This window comes from Podarcis erhardii (assembly GCF_964252035.2).
Source record: "Podarcis erhardii genome assembly, chromosome: 10".
In the NCBI taxonomy this organism is placed as follows: Eukaryota; Metazoa; Chordata; class Lepidosauria; order Squamata; family Lacertidae; genus Podarcis; species Podarcis erhardii.
The window spans coordinates 22,364,253-22,379,981 of record NC_138500.1 but is presented as its reverse complement, the minus strand read 5'-3'; the positions used below and the strand labels follow the sequence as shown (position 1 = coordinate 22,379,981).

The window sequence follows — 15,729 nt, the reverse complement described above, 5'->3', positions numbered from 1 at the left end:
AAAATGTACATGAGCATGTTCTGGCCTCAACATGTTAGGCTAAATTCATATCCACTACGCAGTTTCCTATGAATCCATCTTTAGATCTTAGCTTGAGCAGGCAAAGAACTTGTAAATGCAGGTAACCGAATGCTCTGTGGAAGGAACATTAAATGCCTGAATCTGACCAAGTTAAGGGAGAGACAGGAGGGGTGATTTGAGAATGCAGCAGTTTTGGGGAAAACATTTCCTTGATAATGTGGTGGATCCAGAATACTGTCATGGACCCCAGATTTTCAGATAGCCAAGCTTTGAGCTGGGGATGGAATCAGGAGGTTGACCCTGGTACAAGGTCTGGGACGGGAGAAAGTGCAGGGTTCTGGCAGCAACAGACTTTGGCTTGGCTACCAGGGCCAACAGAAAATTGTGGACTCCTGACCCCATCTGTGTAACCCAGCAGGTAGGACATTCAGCCAGCACTTGGGCACGTGGATTGTTGGCTGAAGCATGGACATGATGGGTGGTGCACCCAAATTTAAGACTTGTGTGCGAGTTGCAGACCCCGATGGGGAGTTGCTGGTAAATACTTGGGCCCCTGTGACCCATGGGTGCTGGTGCTGAATGTGACAGAGGCAGTAGGAGGTAAGTGGGGCACCTGGAGCAGGTGGGTCTGGTCTGACAATTCAGTTGTAGACACTTGCCTACCTCACACTCACTGTGTTGCTGCTGACACCCTGACTTAGTGGGCTACAGGCATGAAGGCCTTCAAATGTATTTCAGCTCATACTAGACTGGTGCTATCTAAAAATAATAGAATGTGACTTGTGGCATAGTTGCCAAAAAAAGCTTGGGTCCTCTGCCTTGATAGTTTTATAGTTTCATCCTAAAATAACAGCAGATGAACTGGTTTTATTGCAAAGAACAAGGCAGTTACTGATTGTGATCTGTGTTCTTTGTAGCTCTACAAATAACTAGGTATTCGTTTTAAGACATTTTAACAAGTGGGGCCTGTAGCATTTGTTCTTCCAACTTAGCTATTCAGTCTGGATTCAGCTGGTTTTTTCACTCCCAATATTATTTTCTACTTATGCAAATCTTTTAGTCCTCCTAGTAAGCCTGTGGATACCTCCTCTTGTGCATGGTGTTTAAGTTAGGTAAGGGAGAATGGAGGACACTCTTATTATTTAGGTTATGATGCTTAGTACCTAAATAGGGTAAAGTAGGTCAGGTTCTGGTTTGTCCTCCATTTCACAGTGCCAGGCAGACATCCTGTTGCTTCTGGTATTGCATTGACTTAACTTTTGCAGAGAAGTTGAGAGTTAACTGAAGTGTGGGCCTTGGCCTCCCCTACAGGGGTTCTTGCAATCAGACATAAATAGCCTCTTATGCCAGCGGCAGGCTCCATGAAAGGAATGTTTTGTCTGAAAGGCGTGGTATGTGGCCTGACAGACTGAGCTGCTGCTGGAGGCTCCAGCTGGGGCATGGCCAAGTTGTCCTTTGAAAAGCCTTGGTTCCCCCCTCCCCTTCTTCATATTGAAGTTCCAAGGATCGGGATTCCATTTTTCTGCATTATTATAAGCTTCAGCACATCAGCGGGGTCGGGCATGTGGGTGGCAAAATCTGATAATGACTTAAATAAAAGAAAATGCTCCCGCTTTATGAGGAACATCATCTGTCCTTTTCTGTGTGCATTGAACTAGTACATGTCTGGTGCAGTGTAACTCCCAGTGTGCATTTATTGGGCTGGCAGAAGTCACATTTCTTTTATTTTCCTAGGTTCCTGGTTCTTCTTTCCTCCACTCCTTTCCCCAAGTATAGGTTTTTCCTTTGGTACAGCTACATTAGGATTGTTGGAGGCAGTTTCATTTCAGAGTGACCTGGACTTTCAACTCTAGCTTGAGGTCATCAAGACCTTCATACTGGGGCATCAAACTGATACTGGAGTTTGCTTAGTGCCTCAATGGCATGTTCAAGCTGGAAACTGCTGCATTTGCCATAGTCTTAGGCTGTGTACACACCGTACAATTAAAGCACATGGCTTCCTCCAGTAAACCGTGGGAATGGTAGTTCACCCCTTGCAGAACCAAAATGCCCAGCATCATTAACAAACTACAGTTCCCTGGAGTCTTTTATAGAAGTCACATGCTTTCAGTGTCTGGTGTGTTTACAGCCTGAAATGGTTTTTACAATAACTTGCATCTAGCTAGCTTGTTGCCTCGTTTTAGTTGGATGTTTTTCCTCTCCGGGACACTGTAAAAGGTGTTCACTGAAATGCAGGGTGTGTATCCTGGATTGTCCCCATTAGCTATGTCTCCTGATGCTAATGGCTCATTAGTTGCCCTGCTTGTATTTGTACCAACAGGTCCTGCATATGTATGATAACCCTAAATGAATGACACTAACACTGATGGATGACTGTTGTGATGATGCAAACCGTCCAAGAACCACAAATGAAATTGCTGCCCAGGATTTGGCACTGAACGACTGTAGGGCCCCAAATTGTTAAAAGACTTTGATGCTTATCACTTTTATTTGTTTGCCAGTGTTTGTTATTCTGGTGAATGCCTTTATATCGCAGTGAAAGGACATCCTCAGTATTCTTTTTTCCTTTTCTCTCTCTCGCAGCATTTCACTGAACTCCTCGATGAGTTTTCCCAGGACGTTTTGGGGCAGCTCTTGAACGACCCCTTTCTGTCCGACAAAGATGAGATAATGGAAGTGGAACTGTCACCTGCTTCTCCAGCTCCCCTCATCCAAGCAGAGCACAGCTACTCTCTCTGTGGTGACTCGCGGCCACAGTCCCCACTAACCCACATTTCAGCCGATGATAACTTCAATGAAGGTATGGGTTAATGAGTTTTGGACTCCACAAAAGAGTTTTTACAGTCTAGGATATTCTAGTTGGTTGTGTTTCCATGGGAGCTGATTTTTCAGATGATCTTCTTTGAATTTTCTGAATGGCTAGGAAATACCTGAAAGGGGGCTCCTCTCCCTGCCTTCCTAAGATATGGTGTACTCTAGGTGTCTCTGTGTCAAGGCTAATAACAGAATCTTCCATTTGAGTTGGTCAAGTGAGACTGACCAAGAGAACTGAGTTTGGCCTTTATAAGTAATTGTTTTGAGGTGCTGGCTGCCTCTCCAGAGATCTGATGTGGAATTGGTTATCAACCGGAGTGTTTACGCTCTACTTCCACCTCTTCTCAACCTGTATATTTGTAAATAATTTCAAATACACACAGGTCCCTCTTTTTAAACACAATGTGCTCCCAGGAAATTGTTTGTTAGGCAGACTTTCGCATCAATGCATGATGGTTTCCGTTATTTCCTAAGGGGACATTTTTCTCTGCCAGGGTCCTACTCAAGTGTAGGACGAGCTCCTGGCATTTTCATCCATGCTTTCTGCCTGAAACTTCTGCAGCCAATTTGCAAAAGCAAAAAAAAGGGAAATGTCAAAGCTCTCCTGCTCCCTGATTTTCCACTCTCTCTTTCCCGCCATGCTTTCTGTCGGAAATGTCTGCCATTGACCAGCAAAACACAAGTAAGGAAGTGAGCAAACTGGCTGTTCAGATATCTAAATCAGCCACTTGTGTAACAAGGTTTGGGTATAATTCTTTGTGTTCCAAGAGCGAGTGTTCCTATAGCAGGACCTGCCAAAAAACCTGCTCTGACCTCCTTCCAAAGGAAACTAAACCCAGGTAAGCACTGTGATCCCAGAACTTCTCCCTGCTCAAAGAAGGAGGGTGAAGGAAGTTGATGGTACAGCTGAGAAACTACTTCTAGAATTGTGCATTTTGGAGGCTAGAATGTTAGGCGAGGTGCCTCTTTTGTCCTTGCATGAGTCCCTGCATATATGGTTTTTCTGCCCTACTGCCAAATGATTTTTCACAGAGGAGATTCATGTTTCCTATCCTTGAATATGGTTTAATCCAGCCTTCCCCAACCCCCCAGTTGCCTGAGACAATTGTGCTGTGCTGATTGTGGCTGACGAGAGTGGTAGTTCAAAACATCTGGAGGGAACTCGGTTAGGGAAGGCTCACCGAATGCATATTGAATTGGTGAGGAGACCTATATTTGCATTTTTAAAAAAGATGGATCTGCGCTCTCTCTCTCTCTCTCTCTCTCTCTCTCTCTCTCTCTGTTTGCTATATAGGTGTCCCAGTCGTCTCTGAAAAGTGACTTGCAAAATATGGCAGAGTGAAGGTGTGCAAATTCAAACTCAGTGAAGTTAAGATGCAAGTTTGTTTTTAAGATGCAAGTATCTGAAAGGATACTGCAATGGAGTCTGCTCAGGTGCATTTTGAGAGTCACAAATTAAAAAGGCAGATGGGAAGGGATGAGCTAGATAGGAAGGAATACGAAATATTACAGGAAAGGAGATTGAACAGAATTTGCAGGTGTTCTGCTGCAGTTCTGTGGCCCTTGTCAACTCTTGTGAATACAAGTGTGAAAACCAGCCGTATGTGCTGCTAAAAACCATCTCAGAGCAGCTTTATATAACAGTAACTGTCAGCTATCATACTTGCCAGAATTCCAAGTGGTAATTCACGACTTGCATTTTGTTTCTTGAATGATCAAGTACATGTAATATCTATATCCAACACGTTTCTAACATAAGGATTCTTTTAAGTGACATGAAAATGAAGCCTGAACATTGAAGGGTGCAAACTGCAACTATCATAATTCTTTTTATATACCTCTTTCAGGCAGCCATGTCTTGAATACCACATATAGCTCTAGCTGTCTCATTTGAAAAGGGTATCATAGGTCTCAGTGGCATAGCGTGGGTTCCAGAACCCGGAGCAAGAGCAAGAATGGGCGGGGTATAAAGAATAAATTATTATTAGACCAGGGAGAAGAGTCGGTGGAGGAAGATTGGAAGAAGTTTAAAGACTATTTACAGAAACATTGTAAAATTAATAACTGTTAGAAGGATGTTGGAATAATACTATATGATTTTAGCAGGAATGATATAAAGGATTTGGGAATAACTGACTGTTAATTGGTGAAAGGAGGAAAAGTAAAGTTATATTATATTAAGATAAATTACAGGACTAAAATTTTAAAAGAGGGAAAGGATTTGCTGAAATGGATAATTGATCTAGAATACAAAAAAGGAAGGTGTGAGGAGGACAAGGAAATAAGCTAATGAAAGATAAGTAATGAGAAGATTTGCTGTACTTTTCTTTTTTTTTTCGTTTCTGTTTAATGGATTTTATTTCTCTGTTTTTTCATATTGTGATGTGTTGTTTTGTTTTTGTTTAATGTGGTATTTTTACTTTTTCTTTCTGTAACCTTTAAAGCTTTAATAAATATTATTTTTAAAAAATAAAGAATAAATTATGATTATTAAGTGTCCTCATAACCACCCACTGATAGGCTGCAATGAAGGGGCAATAGCTCAGCGACCTACTATTTTCTGGGGGTTTTTTTCTTTTGGAATTTTTGTACCCCTCAGAATTTTGCACCCAGGGCAGCTGCCCCTGTGGTCATGCCACTGGTAGATCTAGGCAAAGATCGAGACAATGGAAGCTGACATGATAAGGGCCTGGAGCATCTTTCTATCAAGGAAATACTTGCAAGGAGGCTTCTTAAGTTTAGGAGATGATTACTTGGATGGCAAGGCTGGAGGTGGTGAGAGGAGATGATGGCCAGACCTATGCAATAGAAGAGACCCTGTCTTGGGCCCCAGCCAGTCTAGCATGTGAAACCGGTGGGGTCAATGTTGAATGTAGCAGACAGGCAGGATCGTGTGAGGTAGAATGAGCATGTTTTTCAGCCATATTAGTCCCCTTACCATTCAGGTCATGAATGGGAAACCTCTGGGCTGTGTCCAGCTTCTGGCTCCCATCAGCCCCAGCCAGGAAAGCCCAATGGTCAGGGATGATGGGAATTGTAGTCCAACCAAAGCTGGAGAACGTCAGGTTCCCCACTTCTAGTTTAGGGCTTTATAGGTAAGAAAAGTCTGTACAGTCGTATCTTGGAAGTTGAGTGGGGGGGGGGTATCTTTTTGACTAAATTGTTACTATTAATGATTGCCCACCCTTCACCCTAAGGTCAGGAGTGTGTTACAACAACAGCACTCATGGCCTGGACACTGGAAACTAGAAGGAAAAGCAGACTTTCAGCAGCATTTTAGGGAAGGCCGATATACAGTGGTACCTCGGGTTAAGTACTTAATTCGTTCCGGAGGTCCGTACTTAACCTGAAACTGTTCTTAACCTGAAGCACCACTTTAGCTAATGGGGCCTCCTGCTGCTGCTGTGCCGCCGGAGCACGATTTCTGTTCTCATCCCGAAGCAAAGTTCTTAACCTGAAGCACTATTTCTGGGTTAGCGGAGGCTGTAACCTGAAGCGTATGTAACCCAAGGTACCACTGTATAATGAACTTGATGCTATCTTCCGAAACAGAATAACATTTATCGTGCAGATCCGGAGTAATTTCTGGTTCACTTTATATAGTTGCCTTTTAACTTGGTCTGCTTTTAATTATGCAGTCATTGGTTCCCATTTCCGTGCGGCTTTCTTCTGGGAGTGTGAAGCAGGCATTCCCAGCATCCTTTTCTCTCCCCCACCTAAAAAAAAAAAGTCTTGTGATGAGTCATACATCTGGTGACTCATCAAACACTTACTTTACTGCTCCAAGCAATGATGCCTACATAAAACTCCTGCAGAGAATGGAGGTGAATAAGAGCTTAAGAAGTGGCATGCAAATGCCCCCCCTCGCCCCCAGAATCCACCTCATATTTTCCCCCTTTCTTCCCCATGTGGATTCAGTTCTGTCTAAAGGGCAAAAGGTTCCCTTTTATATATAAAAAAGTATAATTGAAAATTGAATCTGGTTCCTATGGCAACAGAGTCCTGTTTGATTTTTTTTCCCCATAGAGAAGTTAGATTGCTTTAAATAAATGATGGTCACACTTTTGTCCCCAAGATGCACCAATATGAGGATTGTGTTTTTGCCCTCAAGGGTATGCATTTTTGTTTTTAAGATGGAGGAATGCATGAGTTGGAAGGGACCCCAAGGTTCATCTAGTCTAACCCCCAGCAATGCAGGAATCTCAGCTAAAGCATCCATGACAAATGCCACTTGTAGGCATTTTATGAACACGTGTCATTCATAAATGATGCTAAGCACTTTGTGCATTGTACCTCGGGATTTGATTTCTCAGAATAATTAATGTTTTGAAGTGGCCCTGGTTTGTGGGCCAGCTGTTTTTGCTTTTTTGTTTTAAGTTGAAATAGATTACAGCCTGATGGAACTAATAATGTATTAAAATAGCCTGGGGTTGTTTGTTTTTTAAATGTCTGTGGCTGGCATCAAACAATGTTGGCATCGGGCAGCAACATTTTAATTTTCCCAGGCTTTTAAATAGATCATTATTTTAATCAAATTGTTGCACTCTGTGCTAAATTGTTTTGATTACTTTAATTTGTGTTTATAGTTCAGCTTTTCAGAAGTCAGTTAAAAACTTTGTTTTGTTGGCCTTCCAGATGGGCCATAAACCTGTTTTTCAATTTCATTGACTTAAAAAACAAAAACAAAAAAACCTCTTTCCAGCATGCTAGCTGAATTGGGAAACCCATAGGTCCAAAAAGAATGCACAGATTGATTTATTTTATACTTTTATAGAACCTCTGTGGTTTGTTGTATGTATGTAGGTTAGGAAGTCTGAGTAGGTCATTCTAATAGTACAGCTTCGAAGTAGTACACTGTGGAGAGGGATGTCGTTCAGTGGGGGTGCATTGCACCCAGAAGGTATGAGTTTCAAGCCCTGACACCTCCTGTACCCTCTGCCAGTTACATAGATAAGGCTGAATTAGATGGACCCAAGATCTAACTTAGTATAAGGTAGCTCTCTCTGTCCTGGAGCTGACCCATGGTTCAGATTATCGCCCTTGGCTGCTCTCGAGCCAAACTGATGGCAGTGCAGATGTCACAGTGATATCAAACTATTTTTGTCTGCAAGGGCCTTATATACTTACTTCACCAAACCTGTTCTAGGCCTGACACAGCTTGCCTTGAAATAAATCTGTCCTGGATACTGGCACTTAAAATACTAAATTGATTGATGTCTGTCTGTGTATGTGTGCCGTTCAGTTGTACAAAATTCACCAGGGACACGGGCGGCACTGTGGTCTAAACCACCGAGCCTCTTGGGCTTGCTGGTTGGCGGTTTGAATCCCCGTGACGGGGTGAGTTCCCATTTCTCTCTCCCAGATCCTGCCAACCTAGCAGTTTGAAAGCACGCCAGTGCAAGTAGATAAATAGGTACCGCTGTAGAGGGAAGGTAAACAGCAGTTCCATGCGCTCTAGTTTCTGTCATGGTGTTCAGTTGCCCCAGAAGTGGTTTAGTTACCGTATTTTTCGCTCTATAGGGCGCACCTAGGTTTTTTTGGGGAAAATAAAGAAGAAATTATAAAGAAAAATTATAAAGAAAAATTATAAAGAAAAAAAGAAAAAAAGAAAAGCCCGAGCTTCCCCCGACCCCAGCCCCCAGAACGGGTCCGGGAGCGATGGCGAGGTTGCGCGCACCCCAGGCTGCAGGTTGCTATCCGCAAGCCTTCAGAGCCCGCGGGCACTCCCGCAGCGCTCCAAAGGCTTGTGGATAGCTTCCTGAAGCCTGGAGAGTCAGCAAAAGCCTGCATTCGCTCCATAGGATGCACACACATTTCCCCTTCATTTTTGGAGGGGGAAAAGTGCGTCCTATAGAGCGAAAAATATGGTATGCTGGCCACATGACCCTGAAAGCTGTCTGTGGACAAAAGCTGGCTCCCTCGGCCTGAAAGCAAGATGAACCCATAATCACCTTTGACTGGACTTATTTGTCCAGGGGTCCTTTACCTTTTACCAAGTTCATGCCAGCCTCCTGAAGTGCTTTTTTTGTGACTATACTCACTGGTGTCTTTCTTGGTTGCCTGTGGCAGCCATTTTGTGATGGCACCCACAGCACTTTTGTCTAGCTATGAGTACCACATCTCATTTTTACCAGGAAAAGAGAGAAACACATGCAGGCACTGATATTGACCATGGCAACCTTGAAATTAGTAACTTTGAGGGTATGTGACTGTGGTTGTTGTTGTTTTTAAAATGGTTTTAGACAGTTTTTAAATGTCTTAATCGCTTCAGGTTTTTTTTTAAAAAAACTTGTTTTCAGATAAGTTTCATTTTATTTTTGCATGCTTAAAGAAGCAGCTCTGCTATGGGGAAATCAGCTTCTGAGACCAAACCCTGGCAGAAATGGAGCCTTGGTCTTGTCAGTTGAATTGGTATTCTTTCCTTTTAAAAGTGATCATTTCACCCATGCACTTGAGCTCCACCTTCCTTCCCCTCTCTGTTTAATCATTCCACGCTGCCTCTCTGGAATAAGGTTCCAGTGTTTGGTTGCTGCACAGTGGTGCCTTTGTCAGGAGCAAGCCAGCAGCTTGTCTTTCATTATCTGTGGTGGTAGCTGGAGCAGAAGGAAGGGAGAGGGTGCGTGGGTGGGAAAGAAACCCCTGCCTCTGGACAACCGCTCAAAGAAACTATTTATAGATGAATGCAGCCTCTCACCTGGCAGAACAGAGGGGCAAGGCTAGCATGGCAGAAGCAGCACAAAGGGATTTTTGTCTGCCTTGGCATGTTGAGTGAAGACGCTGCATGGTATGGCACAGGGAGGCCTCAAACACTGTAACCGGCACAGTAATATTATTATTAATTTCATTTATGAATAGCTTCCTGTGAAGCCACTTGAAGCAATATCACAGTACAATAAAAGCGGCTGCCTATATAAAAACATGTATAAAAACAATTCCAAACAGATTCAGATGCTAATGGGGATTAAAGTCTCATCTTGGAAGGCTTGTTGCTGAAAAGGAAAAATCTCCGACGGGCACCACAACACAACAAAGACTGTGTGTGGCAGGGATGTAATGGGAAGAAGTTCGGTTCTGACATTATGCAGAATGGACCTCCTCATTGGATGGTATCTTCAGGTTGTCATCTTCCGCGGAATGCCGCGAGTGTTTGGGTGTGTAAGGTACATGTTTTTAATATACAGTGGTACCTCAGGTTAAGTACTTAATTCGTTCTGGAGGTCTGTTCTTAGCCTGAAACTGTTCTTAACCTGAAGCACCACTTTAGCTAATGGGGCCTCCTGCTGCTGCCGCGCTGCCAGAGCACGATTTCTGTTCTCATCCTGAAGCAAAGTTCTTAACCTGAGGTACTATTTCTGGGTTAGCAGAGTCTGTAACCTGAAGTGTATGTAACCTGAGGTACCACTGTCTGTATCAACATCTGTGGTTGAAAGGAGCTCAGGTGAGTCAGAGCTGGTCCAATGCATGATGCTGCTGAAGGCAGAGGACATCAGCAGCATCCTTACCCATAACTTCAAATGGGGGGGGGGTGGAATCCATCAGGACCTTTTTCTTCATAAGCAGTTAAAGCAGGATTCTTGCATAGCTCTCATTTAAGCATGGCTTGTGCAGGAGAAAGGAGTGGACTTTCCTCCCTGGTTTCGATTTGTTTAGACCAGGCAACATCTGCCCAAGATGCCCACCTTGCTCTGTGGAGAGAGGCCTGTGCCTAGGACCCTGGAGAGATGTTGAGCTCAGATTTATTGGAATCATCGAATCATAGAGGTGGAAGGTGCACCCAAGGGTCTAGTCCACCCCTCAATGCAGGAATATTAATGGTCCGTATTGCCAATGTAAGCCAACTCTTTAGCAAAGCGTCATGAGCACGTATCCTGAGCAAGGGAACAGTTGTCGCTTAACCTGCCTCTTGTGAACAGGGCTCCTTTTGCGGTGTGCATGAGGGGAGGGGAAGGAAGTTATAGGAAAGAATAAACATTTCTTGCCTTCTCTGTCTTGCACATAAACCTCCAAGGACGAGTGAGACTCCTACATGGAGTCCTGAAGCACCACGTTTATTGGATATAGAATTAAACACCTGCCGCCTGTTGCTGCTTACGTGGTAACAGGGTGTTCTTTTCTAAACTAATTTGCACACCATTGATTTATATTGCATTGGAGGGCATTAAAGACTGGTATTCCTTTGGAAAACTAAATGTACAGCATTGCAGAAATGCAAGGTCAAGTTATAAAGCAAGATATGGACTTCATACTTCGGGAACTGAAAGCCCTCTTTGGAAGGACATATGGAGGAACAACATGCATATATATCAAAGGAAATACAGCTAACTTATTAAAGAGCGTAACGTATTCCATGGGTTTGATGTACAGTACAGTTGGCTCTTCAGAGGAGTTTGTGTGTGTGAGTGTGTTTGCGCACCAAGAATGTCTTGAGCATAGATTCTATATATAAAAATTATGGTTACCATTCATTATACAGTTGTTATTCTTCTTGGCAGAGCTTGGATTACTGTTTTGAAGTGTCTAATTACAGGATGTATACATATTTATTTTTGCTTGTAATCTTTTTGGCCTGGCCTATCGTTATTCAAATTACATCTTCCTTTGCCAGCAGGGGAGGTTAAGATTACACCACAAAGTAATTACTAGCATCAGGCCGACGCAGTCGCTCCCTCCCTCCTTCCTTCCTTTCTCGTTGCTGCTCATTTTGAAGGCCCCCGGAGCAGCAGGCCGCAGGGATCTTTCGCTCTTGATTTCCATTCTTCTCCTGCCTTCGTGGCCAAAGCGCGTGGTAATTGCATTCTGCTGCAATAAGTATCTCCCTGAGCCGAGATCTTCTGCGTATCTCATTTCTGCTGAAGAGGCGTCGTTGGCAAAGATAACAACATGTATACTGCCTCCGATGCAGCTTCTGGGTGATACATTTGGCAAAAAGCCAGGGGGGATGAGGGTTCTGGTGGCTGCTCACCTTGATAGATGGAAAGGCTACCAGAATGCCTTGAGTCGAGATAATCTATGGTGGCTGAGGAGGCTGCAGCCTTCCCAGATGTTGCAAGACTACAACTCCCATCACTCCCGATGGTTGTCCACTCTGGGTGGGTCTGGTGGGAGCTGGATTCCAACCTACAGAATGCCATAGGAGTCTCAACCTGGCATTACCCCAGTGATCACTGATATGTTAAACTCTGTTGGTGTGAGGATCTCAGTTTCCAGAGAGCAAAGCGGGTCTTGCCTTTTGGAAGTGGTTTCTGCTCAGATCCTGGGAGCTGATGCAAAGAAGGCACAATGCCAGCGGCAGCCGGGTTCTGTTGGCATGTGCGGACCCCCGGCTGCTTTGTCTAATGGCTTGTTTAGTCTTGTTTGCGGCTTCTGCTTGCAGCGTTCAATAATTACCTCATTTTCTGTCCTCCGCCAATCCACCTTCACCCCAGGGCTATGCTTAGGCTACCGTTTAAAGCCCCAGGTTTCCGTATGAAGTAATAGCCTGGAAGGGGAGGGTAGAAAGGCTTTGCTTAATGAGTTAAATGCTTTCTCTCCAGGCTTCCTGTCCTTGGCTGGGGTTTGCTTTTGTGAGCTTCTTTCTTCTCTTTCATTTCTGCAAAAGTCTTGCCGGTTCCGACTGCTGGTTCTTAATATATGCCTGTGCCTCTCTCTCTCTCTCTCTGTCTCCTCCCCCCGCCCCTCAATCCGTTTTCCAGCAGACTTGGAAAATGACAACTGGTGTCTGGGCTCAGAGTTGTCTTCAGCAACCATCAAGACAGAACCTACCACGGGAGATGCACCAGGCCTTGCTCCCTCGGTCAGCCTCACCGCCACATCCAGCCCCACGAGTCTGGAGGCCGAAGAGCCTCAGATGCAAGACGATGGCATGGTACTGTTTGGGGTTACTTCCCTTCACGGTGGCTTAACTGGCTCGACACGGATGGTGTCATCGGCTAATGAGGTGTAATGTAGTGGTTAGAGTGTTGGACCAGGGGCCGGGAGACCTGGGTTCAAATCCCCACTGGTCCAGTCATCTCTCAGCCCAGTCATCTCTGAGGGTTGTCGACAGAATAAAATGGGGAGGGGGTGAACCCTATGGACCACCTTGAGAGCCTCAAAGTGAAGGTGGGATACAAATGATTGGGGGGGAGGGGAAATGGGAGCATTCCGAAGTGGAGACCTGCTTGTTTTAGGCAGTCGTTCACTTTTCTATACAAATGGTTGCCTGCTTTGCTGCATGGGGGGGGGGGGGACGACTTGGTTTCATAGAGTATGACACAGCCCTTGCCTAGTTCTGCATCCTTGCAGAAGGGAGTTGCCACAAGGACTCTTTGGCATCTCATGATTTCTGTCTATACTTTTCATCCGAGTTGGTCAGAGAAGTATTTTTCATTATCTATTAGATTTATGTACCGCCCTTCATCACGAGATCTCAGTGAGGTTAGCAGGATAAAAATATAGCGGTACCTTGTATAAGTCTGCCCCATCCAGCGTCCATTTCGGTGGACGTCCTCAGCAAACCTGGAAGTACTGGAACGAGTTACTTCCGGGTTTGCCGCATGAACAGAAGCGCAAACCGCTCTGCGTGTGTGCGCAGAGCGGCGCTTTGTTGAGTGCCCTTTTCGTTGAGCTTCCAGGGCTCCAGAACGGATCCCAGACTCAAAACAAGGTGCCACTGTGCAAGGTAAAAGCACCAGTAAGTAGTTAAAAACAACAAAACAATACCGCCACACACACACAAACACATTTAAAAGGCTGTAGAATATTAATCAGCCTTAGGTAAAGGTAAAGGTACCCCTGCCCGTACGGGCCAGTCGTGTCCGACTCTAGGGTTGTGCGCCCATCTCACTTAAGAGGCCGGGGGCCAGCGCTGTCCGAAGACACTTCCGGGTCATGTGGCCAGTGTGACAAAGCTGCTCTGGCGAGCCAGCACCAGCGCAGCACACGGAAACGCTGTTTACCTTCCCGCTATAAAGCGGTACCTATTTATCTACTTGCACTTAGGGGTGCTTTCGAACTGCTAGGTGGGCAGGAGCTGGGACCAAAAGACGGGAGCTCACCCCGCCGTGGGATTCGAACCGCCGACCATACGATCGGCAAGCCCTAGGCGCTGAGGTTTTACCCACAGCGCCACCCGCGTCCCTCCTTAATCAGCCTTAGGAAGCAACAAAATAGAAATGCCAAATACAAATTAACCCCTCCTCCATTGAACAACACCCCCCAAGTTAAAACCCTATCCCCATTAAAACCATAAGTTTAGCACCAGGGGGCTACCTCCAAAAGGACAGTGCCCTTTGGTATTGCCCCTTTGGTGGTAACCCCGCTGGGGCAGCCCCACCCCCAAGGCAGACAGGCTTTATAGAGCTGCCCCATGTCTAGCTGGGGCAGCAGGTGCCCCTGCCACAGTCCTTTCCATGGTAGGTTGGCCATTTAGGCAAGTAGAAATGCACGGCCGCATAAGAGGGTGTGGACTTGCATATAATTTGCATGCACGAATATGTATCTATTTTGCAGAGGCAAATTGATAAAGCATTGCTATAATTTAAATAGAAACACAGTCCGTCTCTCCATGGTGAGGAAGACTGTAACCAGGCGGCCTGCGTGAATGCTCAGTCTGCTTTCCTGATGCAACCTCCAGGATCCTGCTGCTCCCCTTTCGTAGGGTTCTTTAAAGCAGACTTTAAAGCAGGTCTGTTTTCTGTAAAATGGGATGCATGGCTTCCTCGTTCTATGCTGATTATCTTGCTCGTCTGAATTAACAAATTTTGAAACTGGAAAGAAGGTAGGTTCTCTCCCGAAAGTCTGATGTCTCTTTCAACCCTTTTGTCTTTTTAGACCAAGCCGCTGAGTCACAAAGCTTTTCCAGAGATCAAACTGGAGCCACATGAAGTAGACCAGTTCCTGAACCTTTCTTCCAAGGAAGGTTTGTTTTGTACCCCTGATTTCTCTCCACATGATGGGCAGCAAGGGAGAAGAGGCTTGGGCCCCCAGCTCCTGTTGGACTACAGCTCCTATCATTCCAGTGGTCAGGGATGATGGGAACTGTAGTCCTTTAGTGCTGCTAACAGAGCGGTTTGACTTCACCTCTGGAGGCGTGCTGCAATGTCTCTCGACAGACAGATGTCTTAAACATAGCAGCCTCCGGTTTCCTCATTGGCCTGACTTGAAGAAAGATACTGTGCTTTGTTAAAACTGCCATTTCCTGTGATCTGGAAACCTGGAAACCGTGGTTGAAGCAAAGCTTTCAGCCTAGACTCTGATCTTATTTTGTAAGCAGTGCTTCAGGCCTAACTTCCTGGTTCTGATGCCATGGGAACTGTGATTTAATGAGCCAGGCATGTGAGGGGAGGGAAGAGAGGAGGGTGGGACAAGGCTTTTTTTGTCTTATCAGTTTGGGAAAGTTGCATCAGAGCTGGTCCACCATTTTTTCTAATGCTCTAAGACACACTTTCTGTTTCTCTCCCCCCCTTGCTCCTTTCCCCATCTTCTGTCTCTTGCAGCAATGGACACCCTGCACATGCCTCCAACTCCTCCCAGCAGCCACGGAAGTGACTCAGAGGGCGGCCAGAGCCCAACTAGGTCCCTCCCACCATCAAGTCCCAAACAGTTACAGGCCACGGCTAAAGTGACCTCGCACACGGCTTCTGCGCTCACCAATTCCCCTCTCTTAACGGCACCACACGTAGGGGACAGTTCTCTCTCTCTCTCTTAATGAATGCCATGTGTTTGATTCGCTATATTTTACTGTCATCACTCTGACTGCATATTACAATGGAAATCTCATTCAAAACTCAAAATTCCTCCTGTTCCAAGAACAAGGTTGGTTTGTTTTAGCAGATGAAGGCTAGTTCTCTAATTGATACCAGGTATCACTGGAGGGTGAAAAAGTCCTGGCACCGAGTGACCACTAGCACATGA

General features: G+C 45.2%; 1 protein-coding gene across 2 annotated transcripts in view; it reads left to right on the top strand.

Annotated features, from left to right (window-relative positions):
* The window catches only part of CREB3L2 (cAMP responsive element binding protein 3 like 2), a 71,849-nt gene that overhangs the window by 36,701 nt on the left and 19,419 nt on the right, over window positions 1-15,729 (top strand). The window contains exons 2-5 of one of the 2 annotated variants that reach the window (XM_081878944.1): window positions 2,605-2,821; window positions 12,528-12,700; window positions 14,647-14,734; window positions 15,312-15,493. In XM_081878944.1, the coding sequence (XP_081735070.1) occupies window positions 2,605-2,821; window positions 12,528-12,700; window positions 14,647-14,734; window positions 15,312-15,493 (660 nt within the window). The remainder of the gene's footprint in view (window positions 1-2,604; window positions 2,822-12,527; window positions 12,701-14,646; window positions 14,735-15,311; window positions 15,494-15,729) is intronic. The other variant, XM_081878945.1, reaches the window with a different exon arrangement.